The sequence below is a fragment of the Erinaceus europaeus genome, chromosome 3 (assembly GCF_950295315.1).
Source record: "Erinaceus europaeus chromosome 3, mEriEur2.1, whole genome shotgun sequence".
NCBI lineage: Eukaryota > Metazoa > Chordata > Mammalia > Eulipotyphla > Erinaceidae > Erinaceus > Erinaceus europaeus.
Genome location: NC_080164.1, coordinates 142,197,690 through 142,217,455, shown reverse-complemented (window position 1 = coordinate 142,217,455; position 19,766 = coordinate 142,197,690). Strand labels below are relative to the sequence as shown.

Below are 19,766 nucleotides of genomic sequence, written 5' to 3'. Positions count from 1 at the left end.
TTTCCTCTGTGACAAAGGTTTTTTTTTTTTTAATACCAGAGTACTGCTCAGCTCTGGCTTATGGTGGTGCAGGGTATTGAACCTGGGACTTTGAAGTCTACAAACACAAGAGTCTGTTTGTATAACCATTGTTACATAACCACTATCTACTCCTGCCCTATAACAAAGTTTTCTTAAAGCAAAATTTCATTGGAGAGTGTTATTTAACTCTCATAATGATGATACTACGATGTATACTCAAGTAATTATTGCACTTGAAATGCCAGTCAGGATAAATTGTTTTTATCTGATTATTGTAGAGTATGCATTGAAACACTAAATGTCTCCATTATTAATGTTACTATACATTGATCTTTTTTCAGTATACGGATAATTCTGCTTTTTATTCAGAAGTAGTACTTGGTTCAGTAGATAATGCAAAAGAAGTGTGAAACATGGTCTTAATCTTATAGTGGTTTTTGTTTTTCATCAAGGGGCCTGGGGGCTCACAGTTACAGGATGAATTTTCAGATAGAGGACACTGTTTTCAGTTATTTGCAGATAGTTAGGTGTATTGTAGTAAAACTAAACTGCAGTGCACAAAGTAAAGAGATGCAACTTTGTCTTTTCGGGATATGATATATGAAGCTTTCTATGAAAATATTTTGTTTATTAATTAGAGGTTGTGGGGGAGAGTACCAGAGCATCACTTTGGTATATGGGATTGAACACCATATCCACTGGGCTGCTCTCTATAATATTTCTGTTTCTGTTTTTGTTTTTGTTTTTACCAGAGCAATGCTCAGGTCTGGTTTGTGGTGGTTCAGGGGACTGATGATTGTGAGACTTCAGAGCCTCAGGCATGAAAGTCTAACTATTTTGCTATCTCCCCCAGCCCCTTTTTTTTTTTTTCATTTTCTGTTTTTGATAGGACAGAAAGAAAGTGAAAAGCTGAGAGTGATGAGGGAGAGAGACAAAGAGACAACTGCAGCACTGCTTCACCACTTGTGAAGCTCCCCCCTGCAGATGAGGACCAGAGGCTTGTCCCTAGATCTCTGTGCACGGTAATGTGTGTGCTCAACTGGTGCGCCCCTAACTAGTCCCTTTATTAACAGGACTCTCTTCAGGCAGATAACGTGGTGCTTACTACCAGTAGCAACTTCAGAAATTAAAGTTCTATACATCACTCAGCTCTGGCATGATTTACCTGGGATTCATTCTGGGACATATATATCCTGTGCTGTAGCCATTGAAGTATCTCACATACCTCTTTGTCTTATTTACATAACATAAGCAAAAAAGGGAAAAGGCCTTAAGATGTTAAAAAACAAAAGTTGTGATCTGAGAGGTGGCGCAGTGGATAAAGCATTGGACTCTGAAGCATGAGGCCCTGAATTCAATCCCCGGCAGCACATATATCAGAGTGATGTCTGGTTCTTTCTCTCCTGTCTTTCTCATGAATAAATAAAATCTTAAAAAGAAAAAAAAAATGGAAATCAGATTACTACTAATGGTGGATAAACATTTCTTTGTCAGGACCAAAATGTCTTTGACTCCAAGAAGAAGGTGAAGTTAACCAATGCAGAAGGAGTAGAGTTTAAGCTTTCCAAGAAACAACTGCAGGCTATAGAATTTAACAAAGCTTTACTTGCTATGTACACAAACCAGGTAGGTGGCATATAGATATAAGATTTCATAACTAAATAAACCTTTTTTTTTTTTTTTGCCTCTAGGGTTATTGCTGGGCCTCAGTGCCTGCACTATGAGTCCGCTGCTCCTGGAGGCCATTTTTCCCATTTTGTTGCCCTTGTTGTTACTCTTGTTGTTGTTGTTGTTATTTCTGCTGTTGTTATATAGGACAGAGAGAAATTGATAGGAAAGGGGGACGGAAAGATAAGACACCTGCAGACCTGCTTCACCACCTGTGAAGCAACCTCCCTGCAGGTGGGGAGCTGGGGGGCTTGAATTCAAGCCCTAAGGATCCTATGCTGATCCTTGGACTTTGTGCCACATGTGTTTAACCCACTGTGGTACCACCTAACCCCCCTAAATAAACCGTTTTTATATATACATACTTAGGTTAATGAGAGACACAGCTCTGGCTAATAATGGCCTGGGACTAAATAAACCTTTTAATGTGTGGCATATTAGATGAATCAGTTCAGTCTATTTAGTTTTTGTTTATACTATATCTTAAATTCATGTATCTTTCAGAATGTCACATATCATAGACTTGTTCAATAAGTTACTAACCTATTCTTTCCAAAGATGGCATTTAAGAAAAGGAAACATGGGAGTCAGGCGGTAGCGCAGTGGGTTAAGCGCAGGTGACGCAAAGCGCAAGGATCGGCATAAGGATCCTGGTTCGAGCCCCTGGCTCCCCACCTGCAGGGGAGTCACTTCATAAGCAGTAAAGCAGGTCTGCAGGTGTCTATCTTTCTCTCCCCTGTCTTCTCCTCCTCTTTCCATTTCTCTCTGTCCTATCCAACAACAACATTAATAACAACAATAAAAACAAAACAAAGATAACAAAAGGGAATAAATATTAAAAAAGAGAAAAGGAAACATTCATATCTTTAAATAAGATGATTTTTCTCATTGCCTTTTTTAAACATTCATTTATTTTGTACATATGTTAATTATTATTTATTGGATAGAAACAGAAATGCAGAGGGAAGGGGGTGAGGGGAAAGATCTGTAGCACTGGGGGGAGGGCTTCACCTGCTTTCTTTGTTCCGGCTGGTTTTCTTCTTCTCACCATTGTTCTTTTCTTTTTGGTTCTTCATTTCACTTACTTGTTGTTGTTGCTTTTGTTTTGTCTTTTTTTTTTTTTTTTGCAACAAAACACTATTCATCTCAGTCTTATTGTGCCAGGGAGTAAATTCATTTAGTGTTTACTTTAATTAATAACTTGTTTTGGTGTTGGGGGGATTGTTTTTTTCTTTTTTTTAGGCAGAACAGTGCCGCAAAATATCTACCAGTTTACAGTCCCAAAGTCCTGAGCATCTCTTGCCTGTGTTAATCCAAGCTGCCCAGCTGTGCCGTGAAAAGCAGCACACAAAAGCAATAGAGCTGCTTCAGGTAAAGGAATTATTTCAGTTTTAATGAGCTGTCTCAGGTGGTGGCAGCCTCGTTTCATTTTAATTATGTTAGAGTAAAATGGAAGTTTGTGAGTCTCATGGGAAAAGGAATAGATGATTATATATACCAAATCATACAAATCACAGTGTATGACCTTAATTCTGAGGTTTCAGCTTTGTTCAACATAAATTTACATTATTAATATTTTCCACATACCCTAAAGAATGCTTTTTATTTGAAAACTGACTTAACATGAGTTGGGGATTTTTTTTTTTTTTTAGCCTTAAAATGACATGACCTGTTTAACCTTCTTTTACAATTATGTATTCTCCATTAAATTCCAATCCAAATCCTTAAACAATTACAGAGACCCACCTGCAGGGGGAAAGCTTTGCATGTGGTGAAGCAGTGTTGCAGGTGTCTCTCTGTCTCTCTCCCTATCTTTCTCCCCTTCTTTCTGAATTTCAGGCTTTCTCAAATAAGTAAAGATAATAATTAAAAAAAATATTACAGAGAAACTGTCTTGGTTTCTAGTAGCTATAACCAGCTACTAAGATTACATGTGTATTTTTTCTGAGAGTAAAGCTGCTTTGGAATGTTGGACAGGATGAGATTAAGCACCACCCTGAGGAGCAAAGTTGCCTCACAGCACAGGATCCTCAGTAAGAGGGCATCAGGCATTTCAGTTTATTTCTTTAAAAGAAAAAGAAAGTAGTAATCTTAATTATCATTTTTCTTTTAGTGACTTCTATAAATAACATTATTGTTCTTACTTTTAGAACATGATTGTGAAGTAATGTGGATGTTGAATAAAAATTTTTCAAAGCTAAAATTTTGAACTGAAGCCAGAATTTTAACATTTTAAAACTAAGTTTAAAGTTTTATGTAGCTAAGGAAAATCATTGGAATGTGTTTAAAATAAATGTGACTTTTTTTTTCCCCTCCAATCAAAAAATTTTAGGAATTTTCAGATCAATATCCAGAAAATGCTGCTGAAATTAAACTGACCATGGCACAACTGAAAATTTCCCAAGGTATTAATAATGACTTCATCATGATTAACATATTTTAATGAAGATGTGGCTATAATTTATAAGTAGTTATGAACTTTGATTTAAATATATTTTTTAATTTTTTTCATATTTATTTTCCCTTTTGTTGCCCTTGTTGTTTTTCTTTCTTTCTTTCTTTTTTAATTTCTTTCTTGGGGAATTAATGTTTACATTCAACTGTAAATACAATAGTTTGTACATGCATAACATTCCCCAGTTTCCCATATAACAGTACAACCCCCACTCGGTCCTCTGTTAAATATTTTTATGTAGTGGTGAAACATAACTGGCTGAATCATAAAACTAAAGTGGCTTCAGCAAACTTACCAGTTTGTGGGTCTTCACTTATTCTTGAATTCTTAGAATTGTTCTCAGTCTGTACCATAAACATCAGTAGAAGCAAAAGATTTCTTTGTTCCAAAAAGCCATACTTAAGTTCTTGGACATAACACATATAGAATCATTTGTATTTGGGACCAGGCTCAACCAGTTGAGCACACACGCTACCATCATGCACAAGGACCTGGTTTCAAGTCCACAGTTGGCACCTGCAGTGGGAAAGCTTCACAAATGGTAAAGCAATGCTGCAGGTCTCTGTCTGTCTGTCTGTCTATCTATCTATCTATCTATCCCTCTCTACCTCTCCTTTTTCTTTTGATTTAAGTTCCTAAGATTTACAGTGAATGGGAAGTCATACTTTTAACACTTTAGGAAAATCTTCCAGTGCATCCATCTCTACACTAACTTATTTCAAGGCTTTGGGAGAAGAACCCTTGCTTTTAAGTTACCTTCTGAAAAAGGAGAAACAGAACTCAGCAGACTAAAATATAGGAAACTTCTTTTCTAATAGAGTTCTTCCATTCTTTGTGAGCTTAAGTAAGGTATATTGTTTTCTTAGGTTTCAATAATAAAGTACATTATTCCCCAAAACTGATAGCTTAAGTATTTTGAAATGCTGCAGTATTTAACTCTTAAATCTTTTGTATTTATTTTTTCATTATGTGCTTTTTGTATTTATTTTTTCATTATGTGCTTTCTTCCATATAGTGTTGACTTGACTTTTAATCTCTTAAGGTAATATTTCCAAAGCATGTTTAATACTGAGAAGCATAGAAGAGTTAAAGCATAAACCAGGCATGGTGAGTTTCTAATCATAAGACTATAAAAGGTAATGAAAGTAAGAGTTCATTGCTATGTTTGATGTTTCTTTGTATTCACTTTTATTCTTGCCCTTATTTTTTTGTAATTATATAGTCACAACATAGGAGTAGTAATTAAATTGATACTTTTTGGTATAAATTTAATTTTATGTTCTTTACATTGGTTTATTATTTAGTTGAATAAGATAGACGTTCTTTGCTTTGTGTTTATTATCATTAAAAGCCAACCTTGCACAGTATAAGATCTGTTTGAGGAATCTTAGCCTAAATTTTACCATATCGTCAGTGTAATTTCTTTGAGTTAAGAGAACTTAGTAATAGAGTAATAGATGCCAACAAATTTAGGTTTTTGCTCACTGATATTCAAACATCACAGCTTTAGTTCACTAATATAACTGTAAAAGAATCTATTTCAAACTAGAGACTATTTCTGTATGTGCATTTATTAAACAGACTTTTGCTTATGTCTATTCTTTTGTAAGTATCTGCTTTTAATTTTTTTAGTATCTTTATTTATTGGATAGAGACAGCCAGATTCAAGATTGAAGAGAGTGATAGAGAGGGAGAGAGAGAGAGATACCTGCAGCCCTATTTTACCACTAGTGAGACTTTCCCCCTGCAGGCAGGGACTGGAAACTTGAACCCAGGTCCTGGCATACTGTAATGTGCACTCATCCATCACCCAGCCCCTGTCTGTATTCTCTTAACACATTATATTCACAGTTGGTACTTAGTAGATGGCATAGTACTATAATAGTGCTTTCTCTTTGAGGATTCCTGTTTTAAAGATTGGACTGTGATTACTTTATATTAGAATAAAATATATTATATGGTTAAAAATAAAATATTTCAGGAGTCTGGCGGTAGTGCAGTGGGTTAAGCGCAGGTGGCGCAAAGCCCAAGGACCAGCATAAGGATCCCAGTTCGAGCCCCTAGCTCCCCACCTGCAGGGGAGTCGCTTCACAGGTGGTGAAGCAGGTCTGCAGGTGTCTGTCTTTCTCTCCCCCTCTGTCTTCCCCTCCTCTTTCCATTTCTCTCTATCCTATCCAACAATGATGACATCAATAACAACAACAATAATAACTACAACAATAAAATAAAGGGCAACAAAAGGGAATAAATAAATAAATAAATATTAAAAAAATAAAATGTTTCTAGTTAGTATTTGATTTCTAGTTAGCTTTCAAGAAAATATATCCATTTCATCTAGATTGGATTTATTGTCACAGAAGTTAGAAGTTGTTCAGAGATTACCTTTTTTTTTTTTAACCAGAGCACTGCTCAGCTCTGGCTTATGGTGGTGTGGGGGATTGAACCTGGGACCTCAGAACCCCAGGCATGAAAATCTGTTTGCATAACCATTATACTATCTCCCCCACCCCAGAGATTACCTCTTTATCCTTTCAATATTTGTAGAATCATTCCTGATATTGATTATATATAGTCTTCTTTTTTTTTTTATGCCTGACCAATCTTGCCAGAGGTCTACTAGTATTACTGATTTTTGTCAAAGATCTAGCCTTTTTCTTTCTGCCCTTATTTCTACTGGTCCTCCTTTCTCACTTCACTTCCGCATAGGGCCCCTTTGCTGTCTCTACAATATGCTGGACAAGCTTTTCACTGGCTATATGTAGCTCAGGTTGCATAAAACTCATGAGAATTTAGCCACACTCACATGTATTTCACTAATCACATACTTGAAAATCCCAGTGTCGTGCTATTCTCAACTTTTATGCTTTACCATGTGGGCTTACAACAAATTGTGAACTGGCACAGTTTCAGAGGATATACATTTGTACTTTTTTTAAAAAAATATTTTGGGTAGAGACAGAAATTGAGAAGGGAGGGTGGGTGAGACTAAGAGGGAGAGAGACTCCTGCAGCACCATTCCACTACTCATGTAGCTTCTCACCTGCAGGTGGGGACTGGGGCTTTGAAGCTGGGTCTTTATGCATGGTAATGTGTGTGCTCAACCAGGTACACTACTACCTAGCCCCTACATTTGTACATATTTTTCCCCTTTTTATTTGTAAAATGGAAATATTGACAAGACCATAGGATAAGGGGTACAGTTCCACACAATTCCCACCATGAGAACTCTGTATCCCATCCCCTCCCTTGAAAGCTTTCCTATTCTTTATCCCTCTGGGAATGTGAACCCAGGATCATTATGGGATGCAGAAGGTGGAAGGTCTGGCTTCTGTAATTGTTACCCCGATGAACACGGGTGTTGGCAGTTCGATGCATATTCCTAGCCTGTCCCTATCTTTCCCTAGTGGGGCAGCCCTCTGGGGATTTGGGGCATCAGGACACATTGGTGAGGTTATCTGCTGTATATATTTTTTAAGATTTATTTTTTAGTGAGAAAGTGGAGGGAAAGAGAGCTAGAACAACACTGTGATTCTGCGGATTGAACAATGAGTGGGAAATCACAATGTTAACACTTTAGGAAATATTTTATTATTACTATTATTATCTTTATTTATTTGATAGAGACAGCCAGAAATCAAGAGGAAGGGGCATATAGAGAGACAGAGAGATACCTGCTGCTTCACCACTTAATGAATCTTTCCTTCTCCAGGTGGGAACTGGGGGCTTGAACCAGATTGTAACATTGTAACTTCTGTGCCCAACCAGGTGTGCCTGCCACTTCCCAGCCCCGGAAATCTTTCATTGTATCTGCCTTTTTTTTTTTTTAAAGTTACTTTTCTTTATTTATGTAATGAAAGGGGGAAGGTAAGACAGACAGCAGAGCATTGTTAGGCTCTGGTTTATGGTGCTACTGAAGACTGAACCTGGGACCTCAGAATCTCAGGCATCAAGAGGCTTTTGCATAACCATTATGCTGTCTCCCCAGCCCCATTGCTTCCATCTCTACAATAACTTATTTCAAGGCTGTTAGGAAAGGACTCCCATTTTTAAATTACACTCTGAAAAAGAAGAAACAGAACTCGAAGATTAAAAGATGAGAGATTTGACAGTCCAGTTCTTTACCCACCCACAACACCACTTTTTATTGTTGTTGTTATTGATGTCATTGTTGGATAGGACAGAGAGAAATGGAAAGAGGAAGGGAAGACAGAGAGGGGGAGAGACACCTGCAGACCTGCTTCACCGCCTGTGAAGCGACTCCCCTGCAGATGGGGACCCGGGGGCTAGAACCTGGATCCTTATGCTGGTCCTTGCGCTTTGCACCATGTGTGCTTAACCCGTTAGGCTACCGCCTGACTCCCCACACCACTTTTTTTAAAAAAAAATTTTTCTTTTATTTATTTATTCCCTTTTGTTGCCCTTGTTTCATTGTTGTAGTTATCATTGTTGTTACTGATGTCCTCGTTGTTAGGACAGAGAGAAATGGAGAGAGGGGGAAAGAAAGACAGACACCTGCAGACCTGCCTCACCGCCTGTGAAGCGACTCCCCTGTAGGTGGGGAGCCAGAGGCTTGAACCAGGATCCTTACGCCAGTCCTTGCGCCACATGTGCTTAACCCACTGCACTACCCCTTGACTCCCCCCCTACCACTTTGTATACTGCTATACTTTTGTATTTACTTTTGTCCATTTATGGTATTTCTAGTTAGAAAAACCTATAAGGATGGTAATTTTATAGTAAGATGGTACTGGCAGAGAGCCTTATCAACTTTTGTTTGATATTTCCTCAGTGCTTTTCATTTTCAGAAAGCTTACTCTGGGAGGAAAAGGGGAATTTTATTCAAAAACTAATTTGTACCTTTGTCTGGACAGGTATCTGCATTAGTAACCATGTATAGCCACGAAGAAGACATTGATAGTGCCATTGAGGTTTTCACACAAGCTATCCAGTGGTATCAAAACCATCAGGTAACTAAATGAAGTAAAGTCTTATGGAGGCATGTTTTTTTTTTTAATTTTTTTTAATATTTATTTACTTATTCCCTTTTGTTGCCCTTGTTGTTTTATTGTTGTAGTTATTATTGTTGATGATGTCATCATTGTTGGCTAGGACAGAGAGAAATGGAGAGAGGAGGGAAAGACAGGGAGAGAAAGGGAGACACCTGCAGAGCTGCTTCACTGCCTGTGAAGCGACTCCCCTGCAGGTGGGGAGCCGGGGGCTCAAACCAGGATCCTTACTCCAGTCCTTGTGCTTGGCGCCACATTTTTTTTTTTTACATATATAAAAGGAAACATTGAAAAAACCGTAGGCAAGTTTATATACAAAAACTCAAAGTTGTAGTCATGAAGTCAAAATGTAAGAGAATTGGAACATTCGACTCTCTTTGAAGGATGAATGCTATTGGATTTATTTATTGATGAGAAGAAGCAGAAGAGGAGAGAACCAAAGTATCATTCTGGCAAGATTTAAATTTGGGATCTCTGGCTTGAGAGTCCAGTGCTTTATCCACTGCACCTCCTCTAGGGCCACTGTCACTAATTTTTTCAAATGCATCATGTACAAATATCATTAAATTTATTTGGAGTAAGAAGTGGCTACAAGATGAAGTAATAGCTCAGTTATGATTTGTGTGTGTGTGTGTGTGTGTGACCTCAAGAAAAATCATTTATTGTACAGTATTGCATTTGAAAGCTCATCTTGGGCCAGAGAGATAGCACAGTGGTTTTGCAAAAGACTTTCATACTTGATGCTTCAAGCTTTCAGGTTGAGTCTGTGGCTACTTTAAGTCAGAACTGCACAGTGCTCTAGTAAAAAACTAATTAGTTAATTTTTAATTCATTTATTTATTGATTCATCTTTAATGACTAGAGAGCTCCATGGTTCATAGTTGTTGAACAATAGAACATGGAATATTTCTATGTTGTGTTTTGGCATTAAAAGGAACATTTACACTTTTCTTTAATATGGGTTTTTGCATAGGCAAATCTAATGTATAACCATACAGACACACAGGTTGACGTTTTGTTTTAAATGTTTTATTTGGTGTGGAGAGGGGGGGAAGAGACCAACCAGAGCACAGCTCAACTCTGGTTTGTGGTGATGCTGGGGATGGAACCTAGGACCTTAGAGCCTCAGGCATACCCATTAGACTGTTTCCCTGGTTCCCTGGTTCCATGGTGACATTTATACTTACAGAAATATTACTAAAGGAGAAGCTGCATGGTGGTGTACCCAGATAATACCATGTGCAAGGACCTGGGTTTGAGTTTAGACACCTTACCTGAAGGGGGGAAACTTCACAAGTGGTGAAATGTGTCTGCAGGAAAAAAGGGAAAAAATGACCACCAGGAACAGATTAGTAATTCTAGTACCAAGAGCCTCAGTAGTAACCCTGGTGGCAATAAAAAGTAATAATAATAATAATTTAAAAAGAAAGAAAGAAATATTACTAACAGAAGAATGTCAGTGTTTGGGAAAATACTACATTAAAGTAATGTTTGAAAACCAGTAACATCTTGTAAAGATTTGATTATAGAAAATGTCTATAGTTAAAAATAATCTAGGTTAAATTGGCTGTGTCTCAAATTCATAAGTTGTTTAGTCATTTGCATTAATTTATCTACTCCTTTCTCTGTATGTGTGTGTATGAGTATTTTTATTTGATGCATCCAGTAAATGTAAGATGACCTGGGAGGTGGTGTATTGGATAAATTTTGGACCCTCAAGCATGAGGTGCTGAGTTTGATCCCTTGCATTGCATATGCCAGATCGATGTTCTGGTTCTCTCTTTCTCTTTTTATCACAAATAAATAAATCTTCAAAAATAAATAACTTTTTAAATGTAAGATGAATTTAATGAATAAGTCCATTTCAAAGACTGAATGAATATAACTTTATTGAATTTGCTGGCTATCTAACTTAAAACTTTTTTTCCCTCTTTTTATTGAATTTGAAGCCCAAATCTCCTGCTCACTTGTCTTTGATAAGAGAAGCTGCAAACTTCAAACTCAAATATGGACGAAAGAAGGAGGCAATTAGTGACCTAGAACAGCTATGGAAGTAAGCTCTGAAAGGTGGAAATACAGAGATCCGAGTTTCATTGTTTTTACTTGATATGAGGGAATTATTTTTGCTGTTACATTATTTTCTCTGATTTTATAAACTGTTTAGTAACTCTTTCATATCTTCTTTCAGACAAAATCCAAAAGATATTCACACTCTGGCGCAGCTTATTTCTGCTTATTCACTTGTAGATCCGGAGAAAGCAAAAGCGTATCCTTTTGACAGCTTCCAAGTGGCGTGTTACATTTTTGTGATGTGTTTTGACCAGAGCCTTTTCTGTTGTAAATTTCAACATTAGCTCCACTCTAACCACTAAAAGCAAAAATGAGAGCATAGTGGTCATTATAACTAAGAAATTCTGTGATTCATCCATATTGGGTTACAGAAACAAAAACGAAGTTAACAAGATGTAACTTATGTTCATTCCTTTAGGTTCCTGTCTAGCCAGAAACAAAAAAGAGAAAAGAGAAAGCATGTTTCACTTGGAGAGATGTATATAATTCTGAAAGACTCTGATGCAATGAAAGTAGTTCACATGCCCATTTCAGACAGTTGCTCACTACAGAAGAATTCAGTGCCCTGATTGTCTGAGTTTTGTACCATCTTTACTACTCCGGTATGGGTGTGGTTACTGCTAATGTGAGGTAGAGTGATAGATGCTAATCAACAAGTCACAACTTACAGGGAGCCAATCACTGTTCCATACTCTTGACAGATGTTTTACAAAAGTTTTGTTCTACCACCACCTTGAAGTACATCACTGAATTAAGGAATATATGACCTGACTGACCCTTTTCTCAAATTCTACTTTCAGATATATACAGATATGACCTTATATTTTCTAATTTGTTATTTAATATAAACTTAAATATTTATATTTTGCATTAATACACACACACACACACACACATATACACACACACATATGGGCCAGAGCATTACTCTGGCATATATGTGATCAAACTTGGGATCCCACACTTAAGTGTCCAACACCTTAACCACTGCACCACCTCCCAGGCCACATCTTATGAAAGATTTAGAAATTTTTCAGATTTTGACAAAAAGCATAAAAAGCCCTTTTTTAAAAAAAAAAAAAATTTATTTCAATAAGAGAGACACAGAGAGAAAAACTAGAGCATGTTCAGGATTGAACCTGGGGCTTTTGGTGCCTCAGGCATGAAAGTCTTTTGCATAACTATTACACTCTTTCCCCAGCCCCCCCCCCAAAAAAAAAACCTTATGGCATAGATTAGCGGACATATGTGTGTGTGTGTGTGTATGTGTGTGTGTATATATATATATATATTTGTATATATGTTAAATTCCTAAACTTCTGTTTGATCTCAGTCTTAGTAAACACCTGCCTTCATCTGATAGTATGTCTCTAAAAGTAGATGTTGAGGCTCTTGAAAATTCTCCTGGTGCTACGTACATTCGGAAGAAGGGTGGAAAAGTTACTGGAGATAGTCAACCAAAGGATCAAGGGTATTATTATTTTAATGTAACATTTACTAATGCTGATTTTAAATTGTATAAGAAATGAAAAATGCATTCTCCAGGCAGGGCAGTAGCTCAGCAGGTTAAGTGCACATGATGGGTTAAGCGCAAGGACTGATGTAAGGATCCCAGTTTGAGCCCCTGGCTCCCCACCTGTGGGGGGGGGGTTTGCTTCATGGGCAGTTAAGCAGGTCTGCAGGTGTCTATCTTTCTCTCCCCTTCTCTGTCTCCCCTCCTCTCTCCATTTCTCTCTGTCCTATCCAACAACAACAGCAGCAATGACAATAATAATAATGACATCAAGGGCAACAAAAATGGAAAAAATGGCCTCCAGGAGCAGTGGATCCATAGTGTAGACACCAAGCACCAGCAATAACCCTGGAGGCAAATAATAATAATGCATTCTCATATGACATTGTACCAGGATGATTATTTTTTTGGAGAAGCAGAGAGGGGGTGGAGGAAGAACCACACCACTGAAACTGCATTTAATGCGGTGAGGATTGCACTTGAACTTGGTTCTGTTATAGTTCACACTATCCAAGTGAGCTATTTTTGCGATCCTTTATGATTACATTTTATCCTTCAGGTTACCCAAAAGACTTTTAACAATGGAATGATGAGACTCTGCCCCTTTCAGTTTTTTTAAACTACCTTTCAAAAACTAGAGTATATGAAGTTTAATACCCAGTTTAATACCCTAGCTATTTATATCTCTGATAAGCCAGCACCATGTCTTTTTTTTCCCCCAGTACCAAGCCTTAATTGCCTTATGGTAAAATGTTCAGCTCGCTCTTTTACATGCCTTTAATGCTCTGTAAATATTTTATTACAGTGATGGTAATGACTTTTCTTCTCTTTGTAGACAGGGAGATTTGAAAAAGAAGAAGAAAAAAAAGAAAGGTAAGGATTCCCCATCCCCAATTTTCAGGTTCCTTTCTACATAAATAGAAATCTTTAGCTATAAGCATAATGTTGCTTTTATTATATTTTTGAATAATAATTTTGTCTCAACTAAGGGTAACATTTTTTAATTCTATATCTGGGGTTTGACTGCTGAATTCAAATTGTTGCTTAGTGACATTGCTCTTTCTCTGTGGCTGAGTAGGTGCCTTTCATATCTACTTGAGTTTGTCATCTGTAAAATGAAAGATGGCAGCCTGGGAGGTGGCGCTACAGATAGACTTCCTGCTTTGCAGGCTTGAGGCCCTTGGTTTGGTCCCTGTCCTCGCATATGCCAGAGTGATACTCTGGTTTACTCTCTTTCTTCTGTTCTTAATCATGAGTAAATAAATATAAAAAAATAATAAATCTTGGAAAAGTGTGTTCAAGTGAAATTTACCTGATAGCATTAAATGATATGCCAAACTCTAGTACATTACAGTCCCCCCCCCTTTTTTTTTTTGATCTATGAAAACTTACTTAAGAAAATCTGCTGTTTACAGCAGATTTAGCGTAAAGAAAGGTTGGCCAATCCTATTATTGTTGTATCTCTTTGTTCTGCAATACATAAAATTGAACCTTGGTAGAATCACCGGATATTTGTTAGAGGTAGGGCTATATACTTGTCTTTACATCCAGCAGAGCACAGAGGACTTCTTTTCCCATTTATCTGATTGGGCTGACATAGGTCAGTGTCCAACCCTGAACCCTTAACCATGGAAATGCTTTGCATTGATTGATTTAGGCTATGCTTTATAATCTGTGGCAAGAATGAGCATTTCTTCTTTTCTTCCTCTCTCCCTCCTTCCCTTCCTTCATTTCCTTCTTTCTCTTTCTTTTGTAGTCTACTGATAACATATAGCAAATCACACTAAAGAAAGAAAGGCTCATTCTCTTGATTTTCCATTCTGTTTTTCTGTACAAAAATACATCATGACTTTTTTGACAACCCAATATACTGAGAATCTTAATACACTGTTACATAATATACAGTTTTTTGTTTTATCATTTCCCTTAAAATGAATCTTTCATCAAATGAAAATTTGTAATCTATAAAATCTTTTATGCCTTCTGAATTTATACTCATGCTAAAAAAATAATACCTTTTTGGGTTGGGCAATGGCACATCTGCTTGAGTACACACATTGCCATGCACAGTCTTCTTCTTCTAGCGTTTGCCCTTCTTCCGTAGCCAGTCAACAGCGTCAGGCTGAGCCTGATGTAAAGTTTCGAGACCTCCTTTGAATCTGGAGAGGTGGCAGTCGTTGACTATGTGGGTCATAGTCTGTCTGGAGCCGCAGGGGCAGTTCGGGTCGTCTCTGGCTCCCCAGCAATGGAACATAGCAGCGCACCGGCCATGGCCTGTTCCATAGCGATTGAGGAGGGCCCAATCATAACGTGCTAGGTCAAAGCCGGGTTGACGCTTGCAGGGGTCTGTGATGAGGTGTTTGTTCTTTACCTCAGCTGACTGCCAACTCTGTTTCCAAGAGTCTGGAACAGAGAAGTTCAGTGTAGGCGTAGGAGACCGGATTGGATGACGAGACGTCAAGCGTTGAACAGGGTGGGCGAAGATATCCGCGTATATTGCCATGCACAGTGATTCAGGTTCAAGCCTCTGGTCCCCCACCTGCAGGGATGAAACATCAAGAGTGGTGAAACAGAGAGTGCTATAGGTGTGTTTTTCTCTCCATCTCTTTTTTTTTTTTTCTAAACCAGAGCACTTTACAGCTCTGGTTTATTATAGTGGTGCAGGGGATTGAACCTAGGACTTTGGATCTCAGGAATAAGAGTCTCTTTACATAACCATGATGCTACCTATCACCCCTCTCTCCACCTCTCTCTCTCTCAGTTTCTCTCTGTCGTACCAAGTAAAAAATTAAAAAATTTTTTAGAAAGGCCTTTTCCTCTACTAGATTATACAAACTAGGCTTTCTCCAACACTTATTTCAGTTTTTGTTTTTGTTTTTGGATAGATATAGGCAGAGAGAAAGGGAAAGAGACCATAGCACCAAAGTTTGCTTCATTGTGATGGGAACTGGGTTAGAACCTGGGGTGTGGGAGTTGGTCGATAACACAGCAGGCGCGAAGCACAAGGACCTTCGTAAGGGTTAGGATCCCAGTTCGAGCCCCCGGCTCCCCACCATCCAACAGTAATGACATCAGTAATAACTACAACAATAAAACAAGGGCAACAAAAGGGAATAAATAAATATTAAAAAAAAGAAGAAGAGCCTAGGACATGCACATGGCCAAGTAGCACACTATTCAAGTGAACTAGGTATTTTAGTTTGTTTTTTTTTTTATTTTTTTATATTTATTTATTTTCCCTTTTGTTGCCCTTGTTTTTTATTGTTGTTACAGTTATTGTCATTGTTGTTAGATAGGACAGAGAGAAATGGAGAGAGGAGGGAAGACAGAGATGGGGAGAGAAAGATAGACACCTGCAGACATGCTTCACTGCCTGTGAAGTGACTCCCCTGCAGGTGGGTGGGTGGGGGCTGGAACCAGGATCCTTATGCTGGTCCTTGTGCTTTGTGCCACATGCGCTTAACCCGCTGCACTACCGCCTGACTCTCCCCTTTTCAGTTTTAAAGTAATTTACTTGTAGGCTTGGGCGTATCTGCTTCAGCTGTCTTAAAAACATGACTGTCAGGGGAGGGGGTGGGTTATGGGGATTGGGTGTTGGGAATTGTGTGGAGTTGTACCCCTCCTACCTTATGCTTTTGTTCACTAATCCTTTCTTAAATAAAAAATTAAAAAAAAAAAAAAAAACATGACTGTTGTCTCCTTTATCAATTGTTATACAGGAAAATTACCTAAAAATTATGACCCCAAAGTGACCCCAGATCCAGAAAGATGGCTACCAATGCGAGAACGTTCTTACTACCGAGGAAGAAAGAAGGGTAAAAAGAAGGATCAGATTGGAAAAGGAACCCAGGGAGCAACTGCAGGAGCTTCATCTGAACTGTAAGTCGTTGCTTGCCAGTTGAGGTCATTCAGCATATATTGGTTTCTGTCTGTGTCTCTGTGTCTGTCTCTCTCCCTCTCCCTCCCCCTCTCACTTTCTCTCAACCAGAGCACTACTCAGCTCTGGTTTACAGTAGTGCTGTAGTGCTGGGGATTGAATTTATGGTTTTGGAGCCTCAGGCATAGAAGTCTTTTAGCATAACTATTATGCTATCTCCTCAGCCCAAATTGACTCTTTCTGAGAATGACTCAGCATTTTCAGTAAGGCTTGTTTTAAGTATAAGAAATATAGTTAGATATCTTTGGCATACGTTTTGCAATATGCTTGTATAAAGGAGAGAAAAATGCAGTATTTCTGGGTTGATTGTATTATATGTACTAGGACTATAGGATTGTATTGTAAATATTGGATTACCAGTACTTTCAGACAAAAACTGAGTACACTAAACCATTAAGCTAAATATGTAGATAAACAAACATATATAAATAGCCTGGCTAGAAAGAAGTATTAGAACATGGTAGGGGCAGTGGTCCGGGAGGTGGTGCAGTGATAAGCTTTGGACTCTCAAGCATGAGGTCCCAAGTTCGATCCCTGGCAGCACATGTGCCAGAGTGATGTCTGGTTCTTTCTCTCTCCTCCTATCTTTCTTATAAATAAATAAAATCTTTTTTAAAAAAAGAAAGAAAGAAAGAACATGGTAGGGTTATAGGTTCTTTAAATATTTTTATATATTAAGCTTTTTAAAAATTAGCATATAGAGTTAGGGAGATAGAGCATAATGGTTATGCTAAAGACATTCATGCCTGAAGCCCCAAGGTCCTAGCTTCAATCCCCAGCGCCACTGTAAGCAGTGTTCTGGTTAAAAATTAAAATAATAGTAATTTTTTTATGTACCCTATATTATTCCTTCATCTTGAATTATAAAGCTGTAAGATTTTATTCAAAAGAAAAATGTCTTGATAATTGGCAGCTCCACTTAAAAGAAATTTTGCAAGAGGTTATTAGGAGTAAGAAATGACATTAAAGTGCATATATTTTTATTGCCATTTTCTTTGTTATATATGACCAACATTTTCCTCTCTGGTTTATGATTTCAGGGATGCCAGTAAAAGTGTGAGCAGCCCACCCACTTCCCCAAGACCTGGCAGTGCTGCGACAGTGTCTGCGTCCACAAGTAACATCATACCCCCAAGACACCAGAAGCCTGCAGGGGCTCCAGCAACAAAAAAGAAACAGCAACAGAAAAAGAAGAAAGGTGGAAAAGGTGGCTGGTGATTAGAACATTATCAGTGGCAGCTCTTTGTAAACTAGCCTCAGTGATACTAGGCTAGATACTAGGCATGCAGACACACAGCAAGCAGCACAGGGCTGCTCCCCCACTCATTCCCTGATTTTCATAAAATTACTTTTCATGTGTTTCACACAAGAAAATATCTTCAAACTCTGCCTAATCAGATAAGATCTATTTGTACTACCTGCTTTGCACAGATGATGAGTACTCAAAAATAATTGGTATTTACTTGCCTTGGTATCTTCTGTGTCCTTATTCATTGTGTGCTGATCTGGTTTGGGAGTTTTACAAATAAAGTATATTAGCGAAAGTTTTCTGGGATTTAAACTAAAAATACTTGTATTTCACCTATAGTTTGAAGATAATTGTTATTATCAAGTTCCACTCTAAATTATGTCTTATAGGAGGCCTTGGAACCCTAAAAGTGGAATCTTCTGAGTATTCCAAATATTTTAGAAATATCATGTGATAAAAAGGGACCTTTTTTTTAACACACTGTTCTTCATTACATAACTGACCACAGGAAAGCTAAATGTCTTCATTTCACCCATGAATTCTTTGTTATGTGATAGAGGAATATGGGATACATTTTATAACTAAATAAAGTATATGCACATGTATGTTTATACAACTATGTAAGTGCACACACACATACTAGGACTCACTTGTGCCTCCCTGTCTGATTTAGCACCATTACAGAACTCATTAAAGGAAAATATGCCAATTTATTATAGAGTTGACTCTTGGACCCAGTGCCCTAAAGGCACATGTATTTAAACTCTCTTAGTCAAAAAGATTTGATGTCCCCTATCAAGAGCACGAACATTGACTTCTTGTATAGGGAGAAAATGAGTATCAGAGTACAATAGCAGGCAGCATTAAAACTTAAGAGACTTGTTTGGCCCAACTGTTAGATACCATTCTAGTTAATACCATTACCCATCTCAAAATAAGTATTTTACAGTTAGTTTGTGGTGGTAGTGTTGCTCTGGTCTTTCTTTGCCTACAAGCCAATTTCCCATTGACTTGCTGAAACACACATTGGGGTGTTCACCCTTGTTAATATTCATCTTATGCTACCCATTGTAGCATTGGGTTTGGATTTATGAGGATTTTCCTGTGATCATATTATTCCATCCTTGTTGATAAAGTGCTGCTGTGTTTGACTCTAAACATATCTACTAAAACTTTAAATATTTTTTGAGACTCCTCCTTTACAAGAGTAAGAAATGTGGTGCTTCCTTTCTGTTTAGCACAAGCAGAATCTGTGGTGGCATAAAAATAAAAGATTGTTAAAATATATGTGGTTTATTATGGCATAATACTCTTTAAGCTCTCAGAGACAAGTCTTTTGGTAAAAGTGAAAGATACTTATTCCCCTGGATTATAATACCCCGTTACAGGAACAGTTGTTAGTAGACTTATTAAGAATTCCTTTTGGGAGTCGGGTGGTAGCTCAGTGGGTTAAGCGCACCTGGTGCCAAGTGCAAGGGCCAGCATAAGGATCCCGGTTCAAGCCCCCAGCTCCCCACCTGCAGGGGAGTTGCTTCACAAGCAGTGAAGCAGGTCTGCAGGTGTCTATCTTTCTCTCCCCCGTTTCTGTCTTCTACTCCTCTCTCCATTTCTCTCTGTCCTATCCAACAATGACGACATCATCATCAACAACAATAACTACAACAATAAAACAAGAGCAACAAAAGGGAATAAATATTTAAAGAAAAGAATTCCTTTTGATCTCTGTGGTGAGAGATGAACATTTTGTAAGATATGACAGAATTTTGATGAAAAATACCCATTGTTGAAAAATTTGACCCAAGACATAACAGTAGCCATTTATTTAGTTGTTATTGCCAGTCATTATT

At 37.8% G+C, this 19,766-nt stretch overlaps 1 protein-coding gene across 1 annotated transcript in view; it reads left to right on the top strand.

Annotated features, from left to right (window-relative positions):
• Window positions 1–19,206, top strand: part of SRP72 (signal recognition particle 72) — a 40,921-nt gene extending 21,715 nt beyond the window's left edge. The window contains exons 9-19 of the mRNA XM_007523855.3: window positions 1,516–1,647; window positions 2,932–3,060; window positions 4,022–4,094; window positions 5,187–5,251; window positions 9,016–9,111; window positions 11,100–11,203; window positions 11,339–11,416; window positions 12,554–12,691; window positions 13,569–13,606; window positions 16,453–16,612; window positions 17,711–19,206. Of these exons, the coding sequence (XP_007523917.1) occupies window positions 1,516–1,647; window positions 2,932–3,060; window positions 4,022–4,094; window positions 5,187–5,251; window positions 9,016–9,111; window positions 11,100–11,203; window positions 11,339–11,416; window positions 12,554–12,691; window positions 13,569–13,606; window positions 16,453–16,612; window positions 17,711–17,888 (1,191 nt within the window). The 3' untranslated portion in view covers window positions 17,889–19,206. The remainder of the gene's footprint in view (window positions 1–1,515; window positions 1,648–2,931; window positions 3,061–4,021; window positions 4,095–5,186; window positions 5,252–9,015; window positions 9,112–11,099; window positions 11,204–11,338; window positions 11,417–12,553; window positions 12,692–13,568; window positions 13,607–16,452; window positions 16,613–17,710) is intronic.
• Window positions 19,207–19,766: the final 560 nt, after the last annotated feature.